This window comes from Elgaria multicarinata, chromosome 7 (assembly GCF_023053635.1).
Source record: "Elgaria multicarinata webbii isolate HBS135686 ecotype San Diego chromosome 7, rElgMul1.1.pri, whole genome shotgun sequence".
Classification (NCBI taxonomy): Eukaryota; Metazoa; Chordata; class Lepidosauria; order Squamata; family Anguidae; genus Elgaria; species Elgaria multicarinata.
In genome coordinates this window covers 111,634,165-111,658,103 of record NC_086177.1, presented here as the reverse complement: position 1 = coordinate 111,658,103, position 23,939 = coordinate 111,634,165, and the positions used below count along the sequence as shown (strand labels likewise).

At 45.0% G+C, this 23,939-nt stretch overlaps 1 protein-coding gene across 1 annotated transcript in view; it reads right to left on the bottom strand.

The window, feature by feature from the left end:
• Positions 1 to 23,939, bottom strand: part of ADGRB1 (adhesion G protein-coupled receptor B1) — a 472,654-nt gene that overhangs the window by 22,182 nt on the left and 426,533 nt on the right. Inside the window, exons 26-28 of the mRNA XM_063131218.1 lie at positions 16,240 to 16,411; positions 12,981 to 13,076; positions 10,025 to 10,079 (exon numbers count right to left, since the gene is read on the bottom strand). Of these exons, the coding sequence (XP_062987288.1) occupies positions 10,025 to 10,079; positions 12,981 to 13,076; positions 16,240 to 16,411 (323 nt within the window). The remainder of the gene's footprint in view (positions 1 to 10,024; positions 10,080 to 12,980; positions 13,077 to 16,239; positions 16,412 to 23,939) is intronic.

Genomic DNA, 23,939 nt, shown 5'->3' with positions numbered 1-23,939 from the left:
TGCTTGATAGCAGTATTTATTTATTTATTTATTTATTACATTTCTATACCGCCCAATAGCTGGAGCTCTCTGGGCAGTTCACAAACCCCCCCTCCCCCTTACCTGCATCTGTCCACGGTCCCGCGGCTGCTTCAACTGAGCCTGAGGACTCAAACAGGAAGACCAGGAGTCCTCGGGCTCAGTTGAAGCAGCCGCCGGACCGCGGATGGATGCAGGTAAGACCCCCTCCCCCTTGCCCCCTTACCTGGCTCTGCCACCGTCGCCGCATGGGCGGTGGCGGTGGCAGGGCCAGGTAACCCCCCTCCCTCCTTCCCCTTACCTGCGTCCATCCCAGCCCGTTGCCAGCTTCACTACAGCCTGCTGCTCAACCAGGAACTATAGGCCCCGCTTGCGGCCTACACTTCCGGGTTGAGCCGCGGGCTCTAGTGAAGCCAGCGATGGGCCACGATGGACCAGGTAAGACCCCCTGCCCCCTTACCTGGCTCTGTCACCGTCAACACATGGGCAGCAGCGGCAGGGCCAAGTAAACCCCCCTTACCTTCTTTGCGGAGCTCCGGATTGAGGCGAAGGATCCACCTTCACCTTGATCCACTCCGCGATGCTCCACTGCTCCCCCAATCCTCTTCACCTCCGCCTTAAAGGGAGGCGAAGCACCAAGATCCGCTTCTGCTTCTCCGGTCCGAGGAGAAGCGGAGCACAGCCCTACCACAGACCACTTTCATGCTGACAAATCCTGCTTTTTGTGGCTCCTGCCTTTTATATACTGCTTTCATACCATTTTCATAGTACAATATTTTGCTAGGTGTTGATCAGGCCACTGTTCATGTGAAACTGAAAGGTGTTTAAAACCTATTGTCAGTTTCATTTCCTAACCTGAAGGGGCTTCTCTGGAATTGTGCCAGAGATGGATGGGAAGCTTGTCAGTTTCACTACTATTGTTTGCTGCTTTTGCACACATCTAACTCTAGCGCAAATACTACAATGAGCTGTTGTCAAAGTGGTGAACAAGAGACTCATGGCAGTGGAAGTAAAGGCTCATCTACACCAAGCAGGATATTCCACTATGAAAGCAGTATGAAAGCGGTATATAAGAGGCAGGAGCCACACTACTGCTTTGTGCGTTGACAACTCTTGAGGCCTTTTGACACATACCATATACTGCTTTCATAGTGTTATATCCTGCTTGGTGTAGATGTGTCATTGGGCCCCAACAGTTGTCAGCGCACTTCAGTATCACTATAAAGCAGCAGTGCAGATCCTGCAATGCACTTCAATACCGCTATAAAGCAGTGGTGTGGCTCCTGCCTTTTATATACTGCATTCATACCGCTTTCATAGTGGAATATCCTGCTTGGTGTAGATGAGCCCTGACTCACTGAAGAGGTGAGGTGAAAGCTCTCTGGAGCTTTTTCACCCAAAAAAGTCAATATGTGATTAGTTTTGAATATTACAGAATTGGCGGCTGGATGTGCAAGCGCTTTCACAAGCCCGTAGGAAAAAGGAAAGACAAGGAACACCCAGCTATTTCTAGAAAATGGCTGCATTCGTAGAGATTGTTCAGAATTTCCATGATTATCTGATGGTGTTGAACTGGGGAGGGGAACTCATCACTCTTCAGAGTTTGTTGGACCACTTCTCCCATCATCCCTAACCATTATCCAGTGTGGCTGAGGCTGATGGGAGTTGGAGTTCAACAACATCTGGAGGGTGACAAGATTCCCCCCTCTGGTATAGAACAATGGAAAACTCTGCCACACCGCCATTCCTTTTCATGTGCCAGGTAAAGACCGCCTTCTACTTCTAGGCATTTAATGGCATTTGATGGTGAGCCTTATGGATATTACAAACGCGCATGCGCGCACAGGTCATTTACTATTACACAGTCTTTTGCTCAGCTAACTCTGAGCTCCAAGGGGGAAAAAACACATCAGCTGCAATACCATCAGGTGAAGACAGGCAACCTTTAGAGAAGGTTAGAGAAGGACCCATGAGCCCATGCACTACTTACCCAACATTTCACTGTAGCAGTTTGTTTACCTATTTCCCCCTGGGAAAAGGGAGAAATAAAGGGCCAGGTAAAGGGGGCCTTGTGGCACCATTCAAGTGATTCCCAGCTAAGGCCAGGGCACGTTCTTTTGTACCTGGGCTCTTGTGGTGTCTTGTGAAACACAGTTGTACACAAAGAACCACCTGCACCCATAGCAACCTCCCTGAAAATTAAGATTTACTTCATTAAGATCTCCTACCGGAGCCCTGCTCATTTCACCAGCAGGAATTAGACTGATGAGAGGGGCAGGGGCTTCTCAGCAGTGGCCTCTTATTTGTGGAAACCCCTTCCTGAAGACATAGGTTTGGCTCCCTCGCTATTGTTTTTAAAACATGCCCTGAATACCTCTCTATTTCAATCTGCCTTGGGTTAATGTGCGTTTCTGGTTTTTACATTGGGGATACTAACGCCTGTAATGTTGCATGAATGGCCCCTTTCTGGGAACTTTTGGGCACATTTTTTTGGGAAGTTCTGCATTTTGCACAAATTCTGGAGCAATGTGTGAAAATGAAGGCCAAATTTGCGTAAATTCAGCCACAATTTGCACAATCTGTGTAAATTTGGGTGTATTTTGGCAAATTGCTCCAAAATTTGCACAGATTTTAGACCCTATTTATTTATTTATTTTATTACATTTATATACCGCCCCACAGCCGAAGCTCTCTGGGTGGTTCACAACAGCTAAAAACAGTAAACATTAAAAGTATACAAAATTTAAAAACAATCTGAGACATAAAAACAACAGTATAAAAACAGCAGCATCCATTTAAAACAACAATTCTGGGGTCCATTAAAAAACAAACTTAGCATTCAATGCTGTTAAATGCCTGGGAGAAGAGGAAAGTCTTGACCTGGCACCGAAAAGATAACAATGTTGGCGCCAGGCGAGCCTCATCGGGGAGGTCATTCCACAGTCGGGGGGCCACCACCGAAAAGGCCCTCTCCCTTGTTGCCACCCTCCGAGCTTCCCTAAAAATCGCATAAAGTTCCTGAAAAATCTGAGAACTGCCCTAACTCGTTGGAGATTACGTCATGCACCACAGTGAGAACAGAAATTAAGTTGGGGGTGGGGTGGGTAGCTGGGGAACCTCATCAAACTCCACTCTGCCTATGGATTTCTCTGACATCCATAATAATATGGTCATTTTCAGAGCTTCCTTTTCGCTGGACCATAATAAAACAATTTATTTATTTATTTATTACATTTCTATACTGCCCAATAGCCGGAGCTCTATAGAAGAAGAAGAAGAGGCCTGGTTGTACTTCTGACATGAAGCCTATTCAAGGAGGCAGAACACATGGAATATTTTTCAGGAATTCAGGTTTTGTTCTTGGACACAGTACCCAAACTAGATCAGTACAAGGGACACCCCTCCTAGTTTCTTTGTTTTGTTGTCCAGGACCCAGTGTCAAAAGAGTAAGCCCAAAGCATGGTGGGATTGCTTTGTCATCACTGAGTTCTCTCATAAGCGATAATGGCAGGGATTTTTTTTTAGAACCAGGGAGATGGATCATTTAGAAAACAGGAGTAGATAGCTTTGGTGGGTCTAGGGGTCATTTTCACCAACCTGGATACCACCTTCCATGGGCTACACTCCTGTAACCAGCTCCCCACTGAATTCAGAGGTACAGAAGCAGCAGTAGGGATTACATGGATTTAGGACATGGGTAGGAAAGATGCAACCCTCTAGATATTGTGGTCCTACTTGAAGGCCAAAGGTTCCAAACTACTGATTTAGGGCTTCTCTCGCCTAGAAATTGAAACTGGCTTAAATTCTGCCTTGGTTATAAGAGGTTATCCCTAATATGAATTCTCTGAACACTTGCATAACCATAATTCCCCGGATTATTTGGCTGCAACACAACTTTCAAGATGGTTTAACTTTGTTGTGCAGATGAGGCCTGGAAGCCGGACATAGAACATGTCTATGTGGAAGCAGTGCTCACAGAGACCAGTGGGAGTAATATCTAGGGAGGGGGCATATCCGTTTAAGAGGGACAATAAGGCAGCCCAATACTAAGCACGCTTACTCCGAAGTAAATCCCTTTTTGCGCAGTGGAGATTACTTTCAGGCAAATGTGCAGAGGAGGGCCAGGATCTCTTCTTGATCCTCCCAGAGTGCAGGACACGGAATAACGGGCTCAAGTTAAAGGAAGCCAGATTCCAGCTGGACATCAGGAAAAACTTCCTGACTGTTAGAGCAGTACGACAATGGAATCAGTTACCTAGGGAGGTGGTGGGCTCTCCCACACTAGAGGCCTTCAAGAGGCAGCTGGACAACCCTCTGTCAGGGATGCTTTAGGGTGGATTCCTGCATTGAGCAGGGGGTTGGACTCGATGGCCTTGTAGGACCCAGGACTATGCTATGATTTACAGTGCAATCCTAAGCATATTTGCTCTGAAATAAATCCCTCTGAGTTCAATAGAATTTATTCACTACTAAATATTAGGCTGCACCCACTGCGTCCCATGAAGAACATCACGGCAAGTGGAGGGACCATCCTGGCCCCATCTGTCAGCCAAAGAAGGAGCAGCTGCAGGAAGCGTGCTTATCCCCTCACTGCCAGAAAGAAGACTCAGCTCCAACTGCCGGTTACCTTGGGAGTGCAGAGCTGAAGGGAGGCACACTCTGGCTTCTTCCACCTGCCAGGAGAGCAAGGGACACTGGGAGGCTGCCTTCCCTGGCCTCCCAGGAGGAACATCATGCCAAGAGAGAGACCACCCTGGCCCCACCGATGGCCAGCAAAGGAATATCTGCTCCAGTGCTTGATTCCACCATCTGTCTCCATTGCTTTTCCCATGTGTGTATTAGTGTGGGAGCCTGCCGGAAGGAACTGTCTTGTATCTGTACAGTTTTTGTAGATTCTTTATAAGTGTTAAATAATAGTTACTTTAGGGAGATCTAGCTGGAAGTAGGGCATGCTTCCTTCAGTGCTAGGGTGACCATATGAGAAGGAGGACCGGGCTCCTGTATCTTTAACAGTTGTATTGAAAAGGAAATTTCAGCAGGTGCCATTTGTATATATGGGGAACCTGGGGAAATTTCCTCTTCATCACACCAGTTAAAGCTGCAGGTGCCCTGCCCTCTTTTAAATCTGGTCACTCTAGTATAGCTCCTGCACTTTAACTGTGGTGATGAAGAGGGAATTTCACCAGGTTCTCCATATGTACAAATGACACCTGCTGAATTTCCCTTTTCTATGCAACTGTTAAAGATACAGGAGCCCTGTCCTCCTTTTCATAGGGTTACCCTATTCAGTGCCTGTTGGGTGGGTGCCTTTCATTTAATTAAAGCCAGGATCCCAATGACAGCTAGAGCTGTGCACCGATGGTCTTTCAGAATTCTCCACCCTGTCTACAGGCAAAGAGTTTGACGAGGACTGTTTCACCAGGAAGAGAATTCTTCAACAGTTGCAACTAGCAGGGCCAAACTTGCATCCTCACACAATGCCCCAGGCCTAGTGTCATTCTAGGGCATTAGGAGGGGAGGGGATGGTGGCGACTCCAAAACACTGACGGAAACTGTTTGAACAGAATTCTGCAAAATGGCCTTTAGAGGTGAGAAAAGAAAGAAAGGGAAACCTCTGAAATTTTCTCAGAATAATGTCTTCTGAGACTTTTGGGCTCAGTTCTAGTGTCAAAAGAGAGGAGAGGGAGAGAGAAGGGAGGTAGATGGGGAAGAAGTGGAGGGGGAGGAGAGAAAACATCAGCAGATCATGGAATACCACATTTGATCAATGAGTGCCATGTGGAGACAGAAAAGAAGCAGTAGGAATTTGCCCAAGGGCATGTCAACAGTGCCGCTGTTCACAACTGCTCACACTCCCTCTTGTAATTATGGAACTGAAGTGGGAGCAGGATAAATAGTTCCTATTTAAGGAGGAGTGATGTGCTGAGGCTCACTTTCCATAAATCTGGTCCTTGTAGATGGGCATAGAGCCTGTTCAACAGCAAGGCCTCCTGCTTTTAACTCAGTTGCTGCAAACAGGTCAGCAGGGCTGGTGCTACCATAGAGGCCACTCAGGCGGCCGCCTAGAGCGCCAAGCTAATAGGGGCGCCGGGCACAGCGCAGCACTCACGCGCGTTGGCTGTGAGCCAGCCGGCCCGAGGATTCAGCTGGGCCTGGGTGGGCGAGATGGTGCCCTGCGCCCGTCCAGCCGAAGCGAAGCCAGGGATGCTGGGGTGGGGGTGGGGCGGCTCCACGTTTGGACTTCCGGAATGTGAATGGGGTGCATCATGGGGTCTTTGAGTGAATGCATGTGTTCATGCGTGTGTTTGTTTGGAGTGAGTGATGCTGAGTGTGCGCGTGTGAGTTGGGGGGGGATGATTTGGAGGAGATATTCCTATTAAATAATGCATTTTAGACCCATAGGCGTTCCTTTCCAATTTGTTTGCTATAATTGGCATGACATATTTCTTGCACTTTAAAATAAATTTAGTGGTTTCAAGTTTTGTGCTTCTTATTTTTTCCAGGAAACACATGTTTTTAAAAATCAAAGTTGCCGTGTGTGTGTGTGTGTGTGTGTGTGAAAGTAGCTCACCTTGCCTAGGGCACAAAATAGTCTGGCACCGGCCCTGCAGGTCAGGTACAGGCGCACCACGGAGCAAATGTGGAGCTGGCTTCCACAGGAAGGGCAGGCTTTTAGGCTCCCTCCAGTTCAAGTACATGCGTAGACTTGAAGTACTGATTAGGAATGTCCAAATCAGCAAAACGCCAGCTTGTCAAGGCTTCTCCAAATTCTACTGAGAAGCTCATTCTGACTCGTATTGCTTTCAGATGAAGACCTTTGAATCCAGGTTTTATTTCCCTCCACAGGAAAAGAAAAGAGCAGACCTATTTTCATCTATATTCTATAAATGTACACACCATTTAAATGGTTTTTAAATGTACTCCTAGTTCTCCCATTGAATAAAGCACAGCGTGTGCATTTTTCAAAAGTATGCATTTTTAAGCACGGTTTTCAAATGTGCACATTTCTGCACATTGCATCACAAGTCTGGAAATGTACGGACTTCAACCATAGATGGCATTAAGGCTTGCGTTCAATTCCAGGGTGTGTGAGCTGGGTAAATTCTGGTCAAAAAAATTGAACTGAACTAATGTCTCATACATCCCTAGTACTGATGCAGCGTTCTCATTCCCCACCACCGTAGGCTTGAGTGGGTGCTTCAGTCTGTGAAGACTCCTGCCAATCCACAAGGCTGACAAAGGCCAGAGGTTGCTCTGCTGTTCATTCTGAGGATCTGAAAACTGAACTATTCAGCACTGATATCAGGTGGGAAAATAGGGAGAAAGGGGCTGAGATTTTGCTCTGCCCACTTCCTGAGCTTCTAGATACACGTTGCAATGCCCAATGGGGAAGCTGCTGTCTTGACAAGCAGTATTATTATTTTTTTAAGTAAGGAGATATGACTGAGTGGATATACAGAAAAGATGGAAATGGACTGACGAAGGCTGAGCCTGGGAATGGATGGATGGAAGACAGAGATTAATGAAACACACATTACATTGTATGGTGAACTCGCACACAAAGTTGTAGAGATGCAGCAAATGTGTGCAACAATGTACGTCCCCAGAGAGATGGGACTGGTTCCACCCACCTCTCCAGTAACTAAGGCCATAGGTTTAGCCCACCTAAGGTTTATCCCTGGATCGTCCAGGGGTCAAACCTGTTCATCTAGGTGACACACAGGGGATCCAGTGCTCAGGCAGGGGCGAACCCTGGATGATCCCAGGATAAACCTTAGGTCTAGCTGTGGCCCAAGTGTACAACTGTTGGCAAAAAAGGGTTTGCTGCCAGTTATTGCACGATGCATCCCTGATAAAGCCAAGAAAGAGTGGGATAAAAACAGACAAAAATGAGAAGAGAGAAAAGAAAGGAAAGGAAAAGAAAAGAGAAATCTAGGACAAAAGTAATTCGTAGAGGAGCATGCATCAATAATTCTCAGCCTTAAAGAGATCCTGGTTTGGAAGATTGGAATATTATACTGGGTCTGAGCAAGCCAGGGATGTTTTTTTCTCAGAGGCAGGAAGGGAATTTTTAAGGAGAAAATTATGACATCCCAAGAAGCGTCACAGGTTATCTTCAGGCAAGTTAGGGATTCAGGAGAGCAGATCATTTAGGAAGGGTGGGCAGGAGAGGACAGAGTTGAGAAAATTACCACTGTCTGCAGGCACCATGATGGATCTACTTAAGCAAGGGGAGAGGCTGGTGGCCCATGCAAGTCTGCAGGGCTGGGATGAATATCCAAGGGCAGGGGATTTGGAAGGTGCAGGAGGGAAGCAGAGGAGGGTGCAGGAGTCCGTTTGCCCATCATCTCTCCAAGCAGATGCAAGGTCAAGAGGAAGGAAGGCCAGAGGAGTGCGCTAAGAGCCTAGATGTGCTCATTGAAGTATCCAGTTCTTATATGGTTAAGGCCAATGTGAGTCTACCTTTTGGCTTGATGAACTGATCTGCTGAAAATGAGCCCTGGTCAGGCATCATGGCATGTTGCTTCAACCCCCTTTCTGAAATCTTTCCCAGAACGCAGTGGGATTTGTGATTGGGACACATGATGAAGCACTCACAAGATCATCAGTTCACTATACACAATTACAAAATAATTAAAAATACTCAGTTCGTTTGGACTTGACCATGTACGAAAATGGTGGCCAACTTTGCTCTCACAGCCCAAATGTATAGAGCAAAATTTCTGACCTTGCAGAATGTATGATTTATTTTAGCATTGCTTTTATTATGCTTGTAACCACTGGTTGAAACAATAAAGCTTTACTACTACTACTACAAAATGGGGTGTGAGAATCAGTGCTTGGGGCAAGAATGCCTTATGTCACTCCAGTGGAGAGGACTCTGTAGATGCCTGAGCAAAGACTTAGTTGAGACTGGAAAAGGACAGAGGAAGACGGCCTGCTTAGAGCCAAACTAGACATGAAGCAGGTGGCCATGCTTGTCTGTTTGCCAGACATGTGCTTATGCTAATACGGTTGCCTACAACATCTAGGGTGACCATATGAAAAGGAGGACAGGGCTCCTGCATCTTTAACAGTTGTAGAGAAAGAGGAATTTCAGCAGGTGCCATTTGTATATTTGGAGAACCTGGTGAAATTCCCTCTTCATCACAACAGTTAAAGCTGCAGGAGCTATATAGAGTGGCCAGGTCCAAAAGAGGACAGGGATCCAGGTGCAGCATGCGTATACCTGCTGAAATTCCCTTTTCTATTCAACTGCTGAAGGTACAGGAGCCCTGTCCTCCTTTTCATAGGGTCACCCTACCAACATCTCAAATTCAGGCTTACGTCAACTAGGGATGGAAGAACGAGTGATGTTCAAGCTAATTCAGGTTCTCTGTTTTCTCTCATCTTATTCTTGCTCCTAAACATGAGAGGGTTTTTGGTTTTTTTCCTGAACAGGGAAAGTGGGCACTTTTAAAACATAAAAAGGCACACTTTTCTTAGCACGCACTCCAAATGTGCACTCCCCTTTATAGGCTAAATGTGGTTGGGGTGTGTGTGCATTTTTGGAAGTAGGCAGTTGTGCAATTGTGCATTTTCAAAAGTGTGTAGCTGCACATGTACGCGCTTTTGGATACAAAGTCAAGCTTGCAAATTGTGAAATATTGCTGCTTTTGTTCATGGTTGCAGTCTGGACAAATCTGCATGATTTACAAATGGGAATGGAATTCTCTTACATCCCTAATGTCAACCTTTCTGTCTCTTGCCAAGCCTCTACCACAATTTGCCTGGCCTCAGCCATATCCTAAGTATATAGAAGAGCAGCAAAAGGAAAGCTGGTGTTTGGGGGGAATGGGTGGAGCTGGGAGCTCTTCAACGGGCAGGGTGAGCAAAGAAAGCTCAGACACACGGACTACAGGCAACACAGTTTGACACAAACAGAGAGTAAGGGTATATAGATAGAAACTGTAAAACATAAAAGTCAAGTTCAATCCCCAAACCAGGTCACTTGTTGATTTCTCACCTGTAATGTGCTCACCTGATCTACACGCCATATCCACGTCCTTCTCAAAATCAGTCTGGAAGACAGAGAAAGCAGAGGGGGGGAACGTGGTCAATGGGGCGGAGGGGAGAAGGTGAGCCTGGGATGTGGAGGGCAGAGGACTGCAAAGCCAACATTTCCAATCATTCAGAACTAACAACCAATAGCTAGAACAAACCTTCTCCCACCCTAGAGGCCTTCAAGAGGCAGTTGGACAACCATGTGTCAGGGATGCTTTGAGGTGGATTCCTGCATTGAGCAGGGGGTTGGACTTGATGGCCTCACAGGACCCTTCCAACTCTACTATTCTATGATTCTACAGGCATGGCTAGACCAGGGGGGTGAAGGGGGATGATTTCATGATATGATGATCGTGAGATCCTCCCTCTTAGTCTACACGCAGCGTCCTGGGAGGAAGAGGATGTCACGGCCCCCATTTTGTTTGGTTGTTGTTGTTTTTAATCAGAAATGAGAGCAGAGGTGCTCCTATGAAAAAGGTGAGTTCTTTTATTTTTTTAAAAAAAGACCCCGCTCACCCTCCCACCCTCAATGGGAAATGAGCTCCTGAAGAGGTCCGTGCCCCATGCTCAGTTCCTGGCTCCTCGTAGTTACTCGCAAGGAGCCGGGATGAGAGCGGGATGCCCGACCACATGTTCCACAGGCTCGGGATGAGCCCAAGACCACGGGAAAAGTCAGGATTAAAGGAAAGGGTCGTCCCTCCCTGCTCTCGGGATCCCCTGTGCATCATGTGGATCCCGGGGCGATCCCCGGGATATCGGCAGGTCTAGGCATGCCCTATGATGAGTAAAAGAAGGATTGTTTAGAAGCCAAGTTGTTGGGGCTGGACACTCTGCAATGGTAATTCAATTCTGGTTCAGTTTCTCATCTGGATGCTGTTTTCACTGGCACAGGTAAGTATGCCAAACACTGTTTAGGATTGAATTACCTTCTATTGAGGTTGATGGGGTGGATCAGTAGGTGCAAGTGTGGAATAAGGAAATGGTGCAAACTCTTGTGTAAACTAGTTGGGGTATCCAGAATCATGGGGTGTGCCTTGGAATGTAAATTCAAATACATATCCCATTGAAAGCAATGGAGCAGAAAAGCAATGCACGCCCCATATATGCTGCTGATTCCTAAAAGTATGAATTCTCAGGACGCTCCACAGAACTTTTGTGGAAATTCAAGAACATTAGGACAGAAACTGAGAATATTCTATGGAAATAAAGGGACAGCTTTCACACACACACACACACACACACACACACACACGCACGTTTGTTTATTCAAACCTTTTCTTTACTGCCTATTCACCTTATTAAAATGAGTCCAAGATGGGAATACAAATTTCCTCATCAGGCCTTGGGGAAATTGTTTCACAACTCATGGCCTCTGTTCTTCTCCTGTAAAACTGGGGCGAGGGGCCTGGTATGATAAATGCCCTTAATCAAGCATGTGAGATGATCTTGTACTATGAAAACCCAAGTTTACAAAAAAAAACAAAAAAAACCAGGCATTTGTCTTTAAATGTTTTGGGTGGGGCAGCCTAATGAAAATTAAGCCCAGTTACGGGTATTAATTGGCTGACAGACACCATTACAAGAACCGGAGAAAAGTAGTCCCCCGCTTCTTTCTCAGCAAAAGGAAACATAGGGCATAAACTGGTTGCCCAAGACGACGAAAAGCAAAATTATTGTATGTAGTGGAGAGGACACCTTAGGCAAGATGGGAGTGTTGAGGACTATGTGTTGTTGAGGTTTTGTGCATGCTTGAAGCAGAAATCAGGTCTCTGGAAAACTCCCAGTGGGCCTTGCTGGTTGTACTATGGAACAACGTTGCATCAACAGGGGGCTGGACACATCTGAGACCTTATAAAGGCAGGCAGGGTCTATTCTACATTTGGCCCCACCTTCCTGAACAACCCTTGCCTGATTCTGAATCCTTTGGATTCTGAGCGGTCTCCAAGATGGAGGAGCTGCTGGAAACTTGTCCTCTGAGTCTGAGGATGGTGGTAGGGCCACATCCTCTGGCCAGGGGGGCATTGGAGAAGGAACTGAAGATTCTCCCTTGAATAAAGTGGCCTGAAAGCCAATCTTGTGAGGCCTCATGGTCAGGGACCATGACGGTGTGTTGTGTTCTTTTTCAGTGTGGGATTCATGTCTTGATATGCGGAATCAACTCAGGTCTCCCATGACCTTTAACTGGTGTTGACTCTGGCTTAGGGTGGCCATGTGAAAAGGAGGACAGGTCTCCTGGATCTTTAAGAGTTGTAGAGAAAAGGGAATTTCAGCAGACGTCCTTCGTGGGCATGCAACACCTGGTGAAATTCCCTCTCCATCACAACAATTAAAGCTGCAAGTGCCCTGCCCTCTTTTGTATATGATCAAGGGGGCAGGGCTCCTGCAGCTTTAACTGTTGTGAGGAAGAGGGAATTTCACCAGGTGTTGCATGCCTACAAGGACATCTGCTGAAATTCCCTTTTCTATGCAACTGTTAAAGATACAGGAGCCCTGTCCTTCTTTTCATATGGTCACCCTACTCTGGCTCACTGGAGCAACAACTAGGGATGCACGGACTCACCCCAGGATGCCTTGCAGCTGCCCACCCCTGCTCACTGTGCACAGCTAGCTGCTGTCGTATGGTCCATGGGTGCCCGGAAAGTGGTGTATGGCTGCCCGATCCCTCACTGAGCCACCATTTTGCATAGCAATTGTGTATTGTTCTTTTACTTAAAGGCCCATTTTCACCAATGGTGGCAGTGAAGTGGCCATTTATGCTGGATTACAGGGTTGGGCAAGCACAGTGGTCCATGGACTGGAGTCTGGGCGACCGAACCGGGGGGGGAGTCCATTGGGTCCCCTCTTGGACCCCCACAACAACTCTAGCAACAGCATCGTTCTTATTCGTTAAGAACAGGGCAAGAGGCACTTTATCCTACCATTAGCTGAGCATGTCCATTCTGAAAGGACCCCCCGGAATCTCCATTTCCTTCTTCTTGGCGGTCCACCACTCGACACTTAACAGCATCTTGCACCTATAGAAAGGAGTTGCGTTAGACAGAATGAGATGAAAGGCTCAGATTGAATCAAACATAGGATTGGAAGGTTCAGAACTGGGCAAAATGTACAGTCCAGAAAAGTAACTGTTAAAACAAACTGGGAAAAGATGTACTGAAAATGGATCAACCATCACTAAGGAATTAGTGCTAGAAAAGTCCAAATTCATCAATCCATCCATCTTTATAAACATATGTCTACATTGTTTTCCTTCCATTAGGGAATCTTCCAGAAAAATGGAAATAGCTCCTCAGTCCATCCCATCAACAAATATTGCATCCATGGAGACCAGTGCCTTCAAAGGAATAAAATATAGGGCTAGCTCCAAAGTTGGAGAAGACCCACTGAAATAAAACTGGCTAGTTGCTCAGGACCAATGTAATTTCAATCGGGCTATTCTAAGCATGACTAATTCTGGATCCAAACAATGGCTTCTTATTTATTTGTTTTGGAATATTTTTATATCACTTTTCAACAAAAAAAGTTATCCAAGTAGTTTAGCTAGAGAACAATTAAAACATTTCAAACACCTTAATTCTTAATAGTTCACTACAATGTCATACATGTTCATGATAGCACTATCCATGACATGAGAGTACTCTTCAAATACTTAAAAGGTAGTCACACAGAGGAGGGCCAGGATCTCTTCTCGATCCTCCCAGAGTGCAGGACACGGAATAACAAGCTCAAGTTAAAGGAAGACAGATTCCGGCTGGACATCAGGAAAAAAATCCTGACTGTTAGAGCAGTACGACAATGGAACCATTTACCTAGGGAGATGGCTCTCCCACACTGGAGGGCTTCAAGAGGCAGCTGGACAACCATCTGTCAGGGATGCTTTAGGGTGGATTCCTTCATTGAGCAGGGGGTTGGACTCGATGGCCTTGTAGGCCCCTTCCAACTCTGCTATTCTATGATTCTATGATTCCTTTAATAGGATTTTCCTTGAGTCCTTTAAGCCTCGTTGGGGAGATCGTAGTGGCATTCATGGCTCTCAAGACTCTTAGTGGTGGAGGCTTGTGAGATGTTGAGGGAGGAATGCTGAAAAGAGAACTCTCCCCCAGCCCTCTGTCTGCTCCTATTACCACTCTGGCCCCATGATGGTTACACGGGAATGGTCCTCTGCCCAATAAATGTGATACTGAGCACCAGGCCTGGATAATGTGAGATGTTAGGGTCCAAAGAGGCCAGAGCCACCAACTCAGCTACTCTTACACAAAGTAAGTCACAAAAGAGGGAGTTGGGAAGTTTAAAGCTAGGAAAGGAAATAATGGAAACATTAGACCAGGGAGGGACAATTGATATGGTACAGGCATCGGATGACACCCCTTGGACCACACCAGAGGGCCAGAAGAAATCATGGGGTATGGTCCCACCTGGAAGCCCTGTCCACAACCCTTCCCCACCCACTTTCCCCCATTTCCTTGTACAGAGCGAGAAATGGTGCTTTGTGCCTCTCGCCGCATGGAGAAAGCAATTCAGCCAGTACTTATAGAAGCCAGCTCCTGCAGGTGGCACACAAGTCCATCCGGTGCACTCATGTCCCAATCAGGGCACGAGCGACACAGGAAGAGGTCCATGTAGGATGAACAGGATCTGGTCTTGCAAACTCCAAGTGAATTGGCTCCCTCCTTTCCACTGTGTAACCTATGGCAACGGAACTGAGTACTGTCAGAATCATTTTTGACTATGTTTCCCTCAAACAACTGTTCCTATTTAAATAGGTAAGATAAGATACACATGACCTTGGCTTGCCAACAGGGCTATTCAAAATTTACGAATGCAGTTCCACCACAGAACCCTGAAGATTACAAGAACAAAACTACAAACTGCAATTCGAGAAACTTTGGACTACAGGAGTCCATTGGTAGCTGGTTACCCCTTTCCAGGTTAGATTTTTATATGTCTGCAATATCATAGTGTGAGCTCTGTATGAGATAAGCTTTTTTTTTGGCTCTTTTGCATGGTGTAAACTCCAAAGAAATGGTACTTGCTATTTCAATGGGTGAAGTAATGTTGTTGAAAACAAGCAGACTTGACTCTTGAATGATGTAGATAACAAACAAATTTGATTTTCAAAGGCAATATTTGTTTATTATTTGTCTACTTTGAATAACAAGCTATAATACCTACCAAGTATGATTAATGAGTCATAAAGTCTTGTAACTCCCTATGTATTTACCTGGAGATGAGAAATGTTACAAACAGGGAGAGCTATGATGCATAAAACCGTTATTATTTTTTCAAAAGAATGTAACTTAAACTTTGGGTGTGTGTGTGTTCCTCTTCTCTACTTTCTCTATTTTAACTTGTTTATTTAAAAACTGTTATAGCTCCTGACGAAAGACGTCTAGTCTGAAAGTTGAGCACGCCTGGATAATTTTTTTTTTTTTAAAAAAAATATATATATACAATTTCCTGAGCACCTGAGCTCATGGTTGTGCTTTTATATTGTATTTTATAGTATGGTTTTATACTGTTGTTTTATACTTGAATTGTCTTAATTTTGTTAACCGCCCAGGGAGCTTCGGCTATTGGGCGGTATAGAAAAGCAATAAATAAATAAATAAATCTCTTTTGCGTCTACACTATTTGGTGCACTTTTTCCCTCTTGCATACACCTCCTTTCCACAGCACTCATGTGGCAATTGGGACATGTACACTGCAGGAAGGTAGTCAGCAAAATACATTCTCCTCTTAAGCATGTCAAATTTCGAGTTTGGCTGAATTTAACAATGGTAGGGATAGATGACTCTGATAATTTTGCTTTCATTCAGTCCCTCATTTTTCTAATCTTAAGTTCAGTTCAACTTGAGAATGTGTTAAAAACAACATGAAAATTCATAAGCATTTTTCTTCTAATACATTCATTTTTGTATGAAATGTTGCCCTATATATACATTTTTTGCAAGCAATTTCCTAATATAATGCATATTTGAACATTACTCCCACAGTTACATGCATCTTTCTACACAATTCTCTTGATCATTGCAAAATCCGCAGACATGTGGATTTTTGAGGACGATGGAGTTTCAGTTCATGTCATGGTTTGAAAATGTGATGTTGGGTAAGTTGGTGCTAAAATGTGAACTGAAAAAAAATTCTCTCCTATATATGAATTGTACATATCCAGGTTCCCACCTCTCTTCTCAGGATGCAATGGACCATCACAATGACAAAGCCCTCCAAGGAGTCGAAGACCGCAAAGAGGATCTGGAAGAGGGCTGACCGACGGTCTGTGATAGCTAGCACTGCTGACATCCAGGTCAGAGCCAGGAGAGGTAGGACCACACAGGAACTCCAAAGAGATGCCCTATGAGAAGAAAGAGAAGAGGACTTCAATCAACTTCCTTGCAAGTCCAGTCATGATGCAGTGGTCACGTAAGCAAGTGAATCCCACAAGCCTCCTGGCCCCAAAGGGTTACAGAAGAATACGCCTTTTGGTGCCGGCAGAATTTTCCAAGCTACCAATAAAAAATAAAAAAATTACAGGTGGAAAAACAAGCAGGTTGGACTATTATATTTCACTCATACCTAACCTAAGCCACTCCACACCTCTGTGGGCTAAAAGGAAGAAAAAGAAAAGATGTCCTTGTGCCATTTCTGTGAGACAGAAAAAAAATGCAAACCCTGCTGAGTGTGGGTGATTCAGTGGCAAAAACTTGCTATCTATTTATTTTTAAATCCTGCATAGACCTCTCTTTGAGCTTCCAGGGAATTTCCCTGTTGCTCTTGCTATTCCTTTCTGGGTGATAGGAGGCTCCTGAAAGCAGAAAACCATGCTTCTTGTTGAACATTTTATGGCTTAAATTAATTGAAAATTCTGAATTAAGAGCCCTTTATTGGGCTTCTAACTCTGAGAGAGGTCCTGTGCATTACTGATAGCTACTCTCAATGCTACTTGGAGTGTCCGTGTGATGTCATGCCAGTGGAAAACCTGAACAATGATCTAGTTAGAGTAAATCAATGCAAGAGTCCTAAAAACTGATGTTGAGTTTCAGATTTCTGAACATTCAAGAAGACAATCCAATGTGATGTGATATGGGTTCTCCCCATTCCCCAAGTTATGATCCATTTTGAAGACACCATTTATGTTGATAAATGAATATTCTGATTCCAAACTGCTCAAAACTCAGACTTCCCAAATGTACAATGGTGTAAAGTCAAAAGTGTGCTAAACCTTCCATGCAATCAAACCAGTTCTTTTCAGGTCTTTCCATATGGAGACTGATAGAAAAAAACATTTGCTTGTGGTCAGAGGGATGTGGGCATGACTTTCTCCAAGGGTGAATGTTCTACTTATGTGAGCAGTGTAACACAGAATAAGAGTGCTTGTGGAATATGTAATAGCAAAGTCTGTTGAGTGGAATGCACAATCAGCTGACAGAGGTTGGAGCTAGGTCTTTTGTATGAGTATTCTTATCTAACACTGGGCTCATCTACACCAAGCAGGATATTCCACTATGAAAGTGGTACATAAAAGGCAGGAGCCACACGACGGCTTTATAGTGGTATTGAAGTGCACCGACAACTGTTGGGGCCCATTGACACATAACATGTGCCACTTTCATACTGCTTTCGTAGTGCCATATCCTGCTTGGTGCAGATGTGTCATGGGTACCAACAGTTGTCAGTGCACTTCAGTACCACTATAAATCAGTAGTGTAGAACCTGCAGTGCACTTCAATACTGCTTTGTTTTAACTTGGATCATGGTTTAATTCGTTTTTAACTGTGTATATTTATTGTTTTATACCGTATGTTTTTATCTGTACGTCACTCTGAGATCTTAATGATATAGGGCGGGAGCCCTTCTCCGCATCCCTTCAATGCAACATATACGTTATGATGGGACAAGGGAGAGGACTTTCTCTGTGGTGGAACCCCGACTGTGGAATGCCCTCCCCTTGGAGGCCCGATTGGAGCCAACATTTATTTCATTTTGACGCCAAGTAAAAACATGGCTTTTTAAACAATTCCTTTGATGGTTAAACTCACTGGGACATTGTTTTAACTGTATCTATTGCTTTTAAATTATATATTGTTTTAACTTGGACCAGGGTTTAATTTGTTTTTAACTGTGTATATTGTTTTATACTGTATGTTTTTTATCTGTACGCCACCCTGAGATCTTAGTGATATAGGGCGGGATATAAATGTTTTAAATAATAAATAAATATTTTAAATAAATAAATATAAAGCAGTCATGTGGCTCCTGCCTTTTATATACCACTTTCATACCTCTTTCATACTGGCATATCCTGGTTGGTGTAGATGAGCCCACTGTGTGCCTTGTTAGCCTTTTGAATGAAACAGGGACAATTCATAATTGTGTCTCATCACTTTCATCCAGAAATATTTGTTTCCCATCTTGGACAGACTGAAATTAAATTATAGGGTAGGATCCAATGGTGCCCTACCGCTGGAGGCCAGCACCACTGGCAGCAGCACTGAGGCAGTCCGGACTGCCGGCGGGAGTTATGTAGTGCTTACAGGAAAAAAAGGAAAGGAACCTCTCATGCAAGCACTGAGTCATTACTGACTCTTGGAGGGACGGCAGCTTTCGCTGAAGTTTTCTTGGCAGGCCTTATAGCGGGGTGGTTTGCCGTTGCCTTCCCCGGCCGTTATTACCTTTCCCTCAGCTAACTGGGGACTCATTTTATCGACCTTGGGAGGATGGAAGGCTGAGTCGACCCGAGCCGGCTGCTTGAAACCAGCTTCCGCTGGGATCGAACTCAGGCCGTGGGGAGAGTTTCAGCTGCAGAAACTGCTGCTTTACCGCTCTGCACCACACGATGCTTACAGAGCAAGCCCCAAATGACTGGAAATAAAACTTCCAACCTGCCCCTTCCAGAAACTTCCATTTCCAGTTGTTTGGGATGTGTGTGTGCCCCCAGAACTGTTCCCAGGGCTGACTGCTTACACACTGGGATCAGGGGTAGTACACCACTGGATCCTACCCATAATTGTGTTTCAGTTCATATCATATCTGAAGCAAATTGAACCCCATCTATCTATAATTGTCAGAAGCAGGTGCTGCATTTCTGATTCTTCACATGATCTTTCTGCAGTATTTTCCCCGTGGTAGACCGTGGTAAGACGGAGAGCACTGAGCAGCATCCGATTCTGGTAACACTCACATTAACAACCAGTTGAAATGGGTGGTGGTGGTACAGAACGCTTCTTGGGCGGACAGAGCAGGATTTCAAAAGGCATGATCGTTTTTCAACCAAGCTGTAAATCCGGGGGCGGGGGGGAAACACCCATGCAAAACCAAGCCCTACATCCCACCACCCACCTCCTCATTTCAACCGCGGCCTGTGCCCTACTCCAGCTCCCTCCATTCAACATATGACATTGGCTAACCGAAAGCCCCAACAAAGCCACCCTTTGCAACATGACATCGATAAAAATTGACTTAAGGACAGGCACAGGGTAAAGGAGGACAGAACCCAGCCCAACCAAAAAGTGAACAGAAATGACACATGGGGTGGCAGCGGGGAGGAGAGAGATTGATGACGTAGTAGCAGGGGCATATTCCATGCAAGGGTCAAGAGAGTCAAAAGGTCAGTTCTTTGGCTATGAGATCCATTATTAAGATAATGCACTGGGAGTAACTAGGTGGCATTCAGATTGGCTTTCCCCAGAAAGTCAGTTGCAGAAGCACATCTTGGATCTTGTTTTCCACTAGGTGATGTCTTGGGGCCTGTCTTAGATCTTCCTGTCTTCCCTGTGATTCGCTCTTACTTGGTGCCTAATTCTAGCAATACCTAATAATGAACAATCATTGGTATGCATTTCCCCACAGGCTGTGTTTTCTGAGGGGTGCTAGTTGTCTCCTCATCACCTGCAAAACCACAGTGGCTGAACAATAGTGGGGCAGCTAAGATCAATAAAAATAGAACGCTTCTCCTCTTGCTTGGCTTGCTACCATTCATCAGTCCTATTATAACCAAACTCATGGCCAGAACAGTCCTTCAAGAGCTAAACAACAGGTTTTCCTAAACTACCTTGTGAACAGGAAACTGGAGAAGGGGATGCTACGAGGAACTCGCATCTTTTAGTGTTTTTAATTTACAGATATCAGTTATGTGTTGAAGCACTGAAGATGGCAGGGGAAAGGAAGGAAGAGGCAGAAGGAGCTGATGAGAGCCGGTAAGGTTGTATGGGACAGAAGGAGCTGGAATGGATGCCAGGAGAGAAACTGATTGCAGAGTTATAATCAGGAGAGGGATGGAGAGAGCTTTTAGGGGACTTTGAAACTGGTGCTGAGAAGGTAAAGGAGAAAAGCTTGTAAAGGAGAAGGATGACACAAATAGAATAGGAAGTAGAAGTAGATGTAGATATGGTAGGAGGGAAAGCTAGCCAGGAGAAGTTTAGAAGGCTCTCAGAGCAGTTTTAGCAAGATGGCACTAGGAAGAGAGGGAAGAGGTCCCATGTCAAGGAATTGGATTTGGTAAGGAGATGTGAGAAGCTGAGGAATCAAAGATGACCCCCCAAGGTTACATGACTTTGGGGTGTGGAAATATGAAAATATCTGCAACATGGCGATAGAGAGGCATGGCAGGTCTTTGGTGGGACTGTTAGGCACTTTCTTAGGAGCCAAAGATGCCAGCAGAACTTCCAGGAGGGAATTTGGGTAAAGTAATTGGAATTGCACTGAAATGACTGCAGCCCTTCTGCAAGTGTGCCTACATATGTCTGAACTTCTTCTAGAGAATCTAGAGTTTAATTTAACCCAAGAAAAGTAACTGGAACATCTGTTGTTGTTCCAGCTCCTCATTTATTCTTCCTGCCATTGTTCTCATGCCTCACCTGCTTAGTCCTTAACACAATTGTCAAATTCCAAAATGGATGGGAGCATCAGTGAAGGCGTCAAGCTCATCGAAGTTCTCCGATCTCCATCTCAAAGCTTGGTTTGCCTCATTCCCAATCCCAAACACAAGACTTTCCCACTTTTTCCATTAAAGTACGCATTTAAGTGCACTTTTTTGAAAAACAAAACAAAACACACATATCCATATTGATTAAAATATGAAAATATTCCCCCCCTCAAAAAAAAAAGTATATTATGAAAGTGTGAATTTTTCTAGCAAATGTATTGCCTAAATGCATTCACAAACTCAGGAATATGTGTGCTTTGCCTTTGAGGTTGTGAATGGGGCAAGTTCTGAAGGTTAAGGAACAGCAATGGAATTCTCATATATTCCCCTGCATTGAGCGATGGCCTTATAGGCCCCTTCCAATTCTACTACTCTATGATTCTAAGACCAATGGGTGAGGACCAAATGAGCTGGTGTCATGCTGGGTACCATGTTGAGTTGGTGAAACTGTAACAGACTCATATCTTGGTTCAAAAGCATGAAATTAAGTAAGTTTGCATTAAACCATAAACTGAACTATTTTATTCTACCTCCTTCATTGTGATTTAAGTCATGGAGGCCCCAAGCCATTCAGGGTTTTCTAAAGCACAACCAGTAAATTGCATTGTGCCAGGAAGGCAATATGACTAGACCAGATGATGGAGAACTGGGGTAAGGTGACATCCCACCTTACTGCATGCCATTGGTTCTGGGGTGGAGTCTGCTGTAAGCACTACCTCACTCCCAACTAAGGAAGAGTCTAACTGGTAACAACCAAAGGATAACTACATGTAGCAGTAGTAGCTATGTTTCCTTATGTATGTGTCTGTTCCATCCATTAATATGGTGTGCAGGTGTCATATCGCAAGCCCTGCTGCTTCTGTATGTGACATCCACAAAGCTTTGTTCAGCCAATAAATATCTCTTCACTCCTGAAGAAAGGTTAAGCACTTGAAACTTTCCTCTAGGCTAAACTTGGCTAACTAAGAGAGACAATTGTCCTTTCAACAAAAGGGAAGGTCTTTTCCGGGAGTCCCTTTCACTTCAAGGAGGAGTCCTTTGGCAAGATGCTAGCTGAGCTGATCACTTGTCGCTTACTTTTAGCTCTGCCCGTTTGAACCTGCAGCAGACTCTGGGATCGGCCAACTCTGAAGTCCATTCCCCCTCTGAGCATTCCCAAATTCCCACAGACTTTGAGATGTTAACGTTTTCATGGATAAGATCTGGGGAAGATTCATCTCCGGTGGATGAAGGGCCTGTGAGAATCACCACCCCCACTTCCTGTGTAAGCTTCATAAGCTTTTGTGAACCGCCCAGAGAGCTTCGGCTATTGGGCAGTATAAAAATGTAATAAATAAATAAATAAATAAATAAGCTGGGATGTTTCTAGTCCTGTTTCTTCTGCTTCAGAATCCGATTCTGATTGACAGCCTGAAACTCCTTCCCCCACACCAAAGGGAACAGGCCTGATCATGACAGCAGGTAACGGGAGCTGAAACCTCCTCCCACTTACTTCCCCAAAAACGTGTCCCCCATTTTTCCCCCCTCCCCATGTCTGTTCTGATATTTGAAGTGAGCACACTTAACATAAAAGTGTCTGTGGGGTCAGGAACAATGAAGTAAAATGGGAGAAGTGGAAGGATTCTGTGTCCCTCACGCTTGCATCACAGTGATGCCTCTATACTGCCTTTGCAGGTGGTGAGAGAGAGACTCTACGGCCTTAGTTAGACCTAAGGTTTATCCCGGGATCGTCCCGGGGTCATCCCTGTTCATGTAAATGACACAGGCCTTAGCTAGACCTAAGGTTTATCCCAGGATTATCCCAGGGTCATCCCTGTTCATGTAAATGCCACAAGCCTTAGCTAGACCTAAGGTTTATCCCGGGATCATCCTTGTTCATGTAAATGCCACAGGCCTTAGCTAGACCTAAGGTTTATCCCGGGGTCATCCCTGTTCATGTAAATGACACAAGCCTTAGCTAGACCTAAGGTTTATCCCGGGGTCATCCCTGTTCATGTAAATGACACAAGCCTTAGCTAGACCTAAGGTTTATCCCGGGGTCATCCCTGTTCATGTAAATGACACAAGCCTTAGCTAGACCTAAGGTTTATCCCGGGGTCATCCCTGTTCATGTAAATGACACAGGCCTACTAGACCTAAGGTTTATCCCGGGGTCATCCCTGTTCATGTAAATGACACAGGCCTTAGCTAGACCTAAGGTATATCCCAGGATCGTCCCGGGATCATCCCTGTTCATGTAAATGACACAGGCCTTAGCTAGACCTAAGGTATATCCCAGGATCGTCCCGGGATCATCCCTGTTCATGTAAATGACACAGGCCTTAGCTAGACCTAAGGTTTATCCCGGGGTCATCCCTGTTCATGTAAATGACACAGGCCTTAGCTAGACCTAAGGTATATCCCAGGATCGTCCCGGGATCATCCCTGTTCATGTAAATGACACACAGGATATCCCGGGAGCAGGCAGGGACGACCCCAGGACGACCCCGGGATAAACCTTAGGTCTAGCTAAGGCCTACTTCTATTATTGTTGTTCCAGGGACATACTTCTTTGGAACACTTTCATGGGGAGGGGGGTGCATATCATTCGTGGCAGGGGTTTCCTCCTCTGTTTTTCAACTACAATTCTCATTGTAAAGGTGTGAGTCCCTTACAAATCCTTCAAAATATTTGCCACTCTCCCAAATAGGCACTAGTATTAGGGACCAATTTCCCCCCTCCCCCTGAATATTAAAGTTCATGACTGCAAACTTTTGGCACAGCTTTGATGAACATGGCAACTTATCAAAAGCCGCCACCTCCATATTAAGGGGTTGACCCTTAAGCACAGCATCATTGCTAATTCTCAATTGAAGCAGAAACTCCTGCCCTTTAAAAAAAAATCAAGTTCTTTCCATCCCTAATATGAAAAAATCCCATCCCAAATATGAAAAAAATGCAGATTATTATCAATTATTAT